General features: G+C 42.5%; 1 protein-coding gene across 1 annotated transcript; it reads left to right on the top strand.

Annotated features, from left to right (window-relative positions):
* Window positions 1-1,180: 1,180 nt before the first annotated feature.
* Window positions 1,181-1,959, top strand: LOC121965761 (methyltransferase-like protein 27; the record flags this gene model as incomplete). The annotated part of the gene is made up of 2 exons (XM_042515887.1): window positions 1,181-1,309; window positions 1,831-1,959. Coding segments are annotated over exons 1-2 (246 nt in total), but the record flags the coding sequence as incomplete, so codon positions are not given.
* Between the last annotated feature and the right edge of the window lie 437 nt (window positions 1,960-2,396).

The raw sequence follows: 2,396 nt of genomic DNA, 5'->3' as shown, positions 1-2,396 counted from the left end.
TTTATTTATTTATTTATTTTGCGGGTGCTCGTGCGCCCCCAAATAGATTGCGCCCTGGGCGGTCGCCCACATTGCCCACAGCAAAAACCGTCCCTGGCCATCTGGGAATCAATGCGTCAACACTTCAACACAATATCCCTTAAAAATGGACACTAATATGGTTTTAACAATCTGGGTTGTGTTTTTAAGAGTCATGGTTCATACCGTACTCTTTCCAGAGGCTCTCTGACATCCGTGACTAAAACTACTGAAACTGAAACTCAGTTCACTTGAATCCATTGATCAGTTCAGATCGCTGATCACAATAATACTGTAAAGGCTGCAGCCGTGGGCGTCACACCCGTAGGGGATGGGGGTGTTTTTTCCTTTTTCCTAAGGCGTCATTTGTTAAGCCATTTGACCAAACCCACTGGTCCACTGGTCCCGGCAGCCCGGGAAAGTAAACCGTTTGTCACGGAGCTATCATCCCTCGCCGCTAAATAACAACACGATGTCTAGGTCTTGCTAACTAACTAAGTTAATAGAAGCTAGGTGAAGTTAATGGGTCAAACTGACAGTTTGAAGAGACATCCACTGATTTTGACATTAACATCATTATTCTTTTTGTTAGGAATGCTGAAAATCAACAGACCATTGACTTCTTTTTCAAGTCAAATTGTCCTGTAAGCGGAGTTGTGTGACAGGAGGGAAAGAAAAAGCTTTCGGTTAGGGTACATTTTGAATGTGATATTGTTTGAATATCCTCATGAAGAAAATCTAAAAATGCATTGCTTTAGCTTTTGAGACTAAAACAAGGGCTGACGGAGGTCGCGGTGCTCGTGTGCTTCAGCTTCCTCAAGAACCCCCCACATTTGAAATTGCTGCTCCACCCCTGGCTGCAACTGTCTTATTATTTTACTTATATTAAGTGTATTGATTAGATTATTTTATTACTCTTCTTGTTGTGCACTTTTATGTTTTATTTTTGTGTGATGAATTTTTCTCCGTGTCATTGTGAATGAGAGTTCGCTCTCAATGATCCATCAAGACTAAATAAAGATTGAGTGAATGAAAATTCATGTTCTTAAAATGTTAAAATACAAAAAGAAAAAGAGAAAAGAGACACAATTTGTGCTGGGGACCAAAACTTGAACCTAAATTAGAACTGACGTAAGTTCAGTCTCCTCTTCAGTAGGTTTGACGTCTCCTCATCATGTCAGACGGCAGCAGAACTGTGGACGACGTCAAAGCCCTCCATCAGACCCTCGAAGGCTTCGATTCACAGCTGACGTCCAAGTTTTATGACACGTGGGCAGAGACATACAACCAGGTCAGTGGACAGAAACTTGTCCTCCTTCAGGTCAGATGGAGACTTGAAGGAAACACTAAAAAACAAACTGTCTTTTAAGCATCAAACACACATTCTCTGTTGCCTCTGCAGGCCCAGTGTGTAGGATTTAGGGGGATATAAGGATAGAAGTTAAATATAATATAATAATCACCTAAAAAAAGAATTGATGTGTTTTTGTTACCTAAGAAAGATTTTGTTTTTTTTATATCTACGTGTGGAGCGAGTCCTCGTCTCCAGCTGTCTCCCTCTCTCACTTTCGGGGGGGGGGTCATTTATATTGGGGGACGGCTGCAGGTTAGGGTTAGGGTTAGGGGTTAGGGTACGGGGGTAGGATTAGGGTTAGGGCGTGCCTCAGAGCGAGGACTGACTCAAAAGTACTTGCACTGCACGCCATAACAGCTGTGATTCAGCCGTAGGGTTAGGGTTAGGCCGAAAAATCGTCACACCGATGATCAGAGTAACTGTGTCAATAACACAACTGTTTAATGTCACATTAACAGGATATGAAGCTAATGAACTACAGATCACCAAATCTGGCAGTCAATATCCTGGATGCCAACTTCTCTGGGAATCGTGAAGAGGCTCGCGTTTTGGACGTGGCCTGTGGGTCTGGACAGGTCGCTAAACTGGTGAGCCAGAAACACTTAAACAGAGACGCTCGGTGTTCCTCGATAATCAACTTTACTGTAGAGTCAAGAGTCATCCCAGTTCTGCAGTCCTGGTCACCTTATTCCTGCAGAGGCTGGCTGAGATGTATGAGGGGCCGTGAGGGACATTATTCAGAATTACCTCACACATTCACACATGAAAACAATCCCATTCACCTACACAACTGAAAACCACACACACACGCAACTGAAACGCAACACACACACACACACATACACAAGTGAGCGACTCTCACACAAGCAACTAAATTATTATTCTCACACACTCCTGAAATGTTCTCATATAATGTGGTGAAGAACATTTAAACATACACATGAAAATATTACATATAATACAGTAACAGAAATTCACTACTGTGTGAAATGCAGTCATGTGAGATAGTAAAAAGCCTTCACAC

Source organism: Plectropomus leopardus, unplaced genomic scaffold, assembly GCF_008729295.1.
Source record: "Plectropomus leopardus isolate mb unplaced genomic scaffold, YSFRI_Pleo_2.0 unplaced_scaffold21551, whole genome shotgun sequence".
NCBI classification, from domain to species: Eukaryota; Metazoa; Chordata; class Actinopteri; order Perciformes; family Serranidae; genus Plectropomus; species Plectropomus leopardus.
This window is presented reverse-complemented; position numbering and strand designations above follow the sequence as displayed.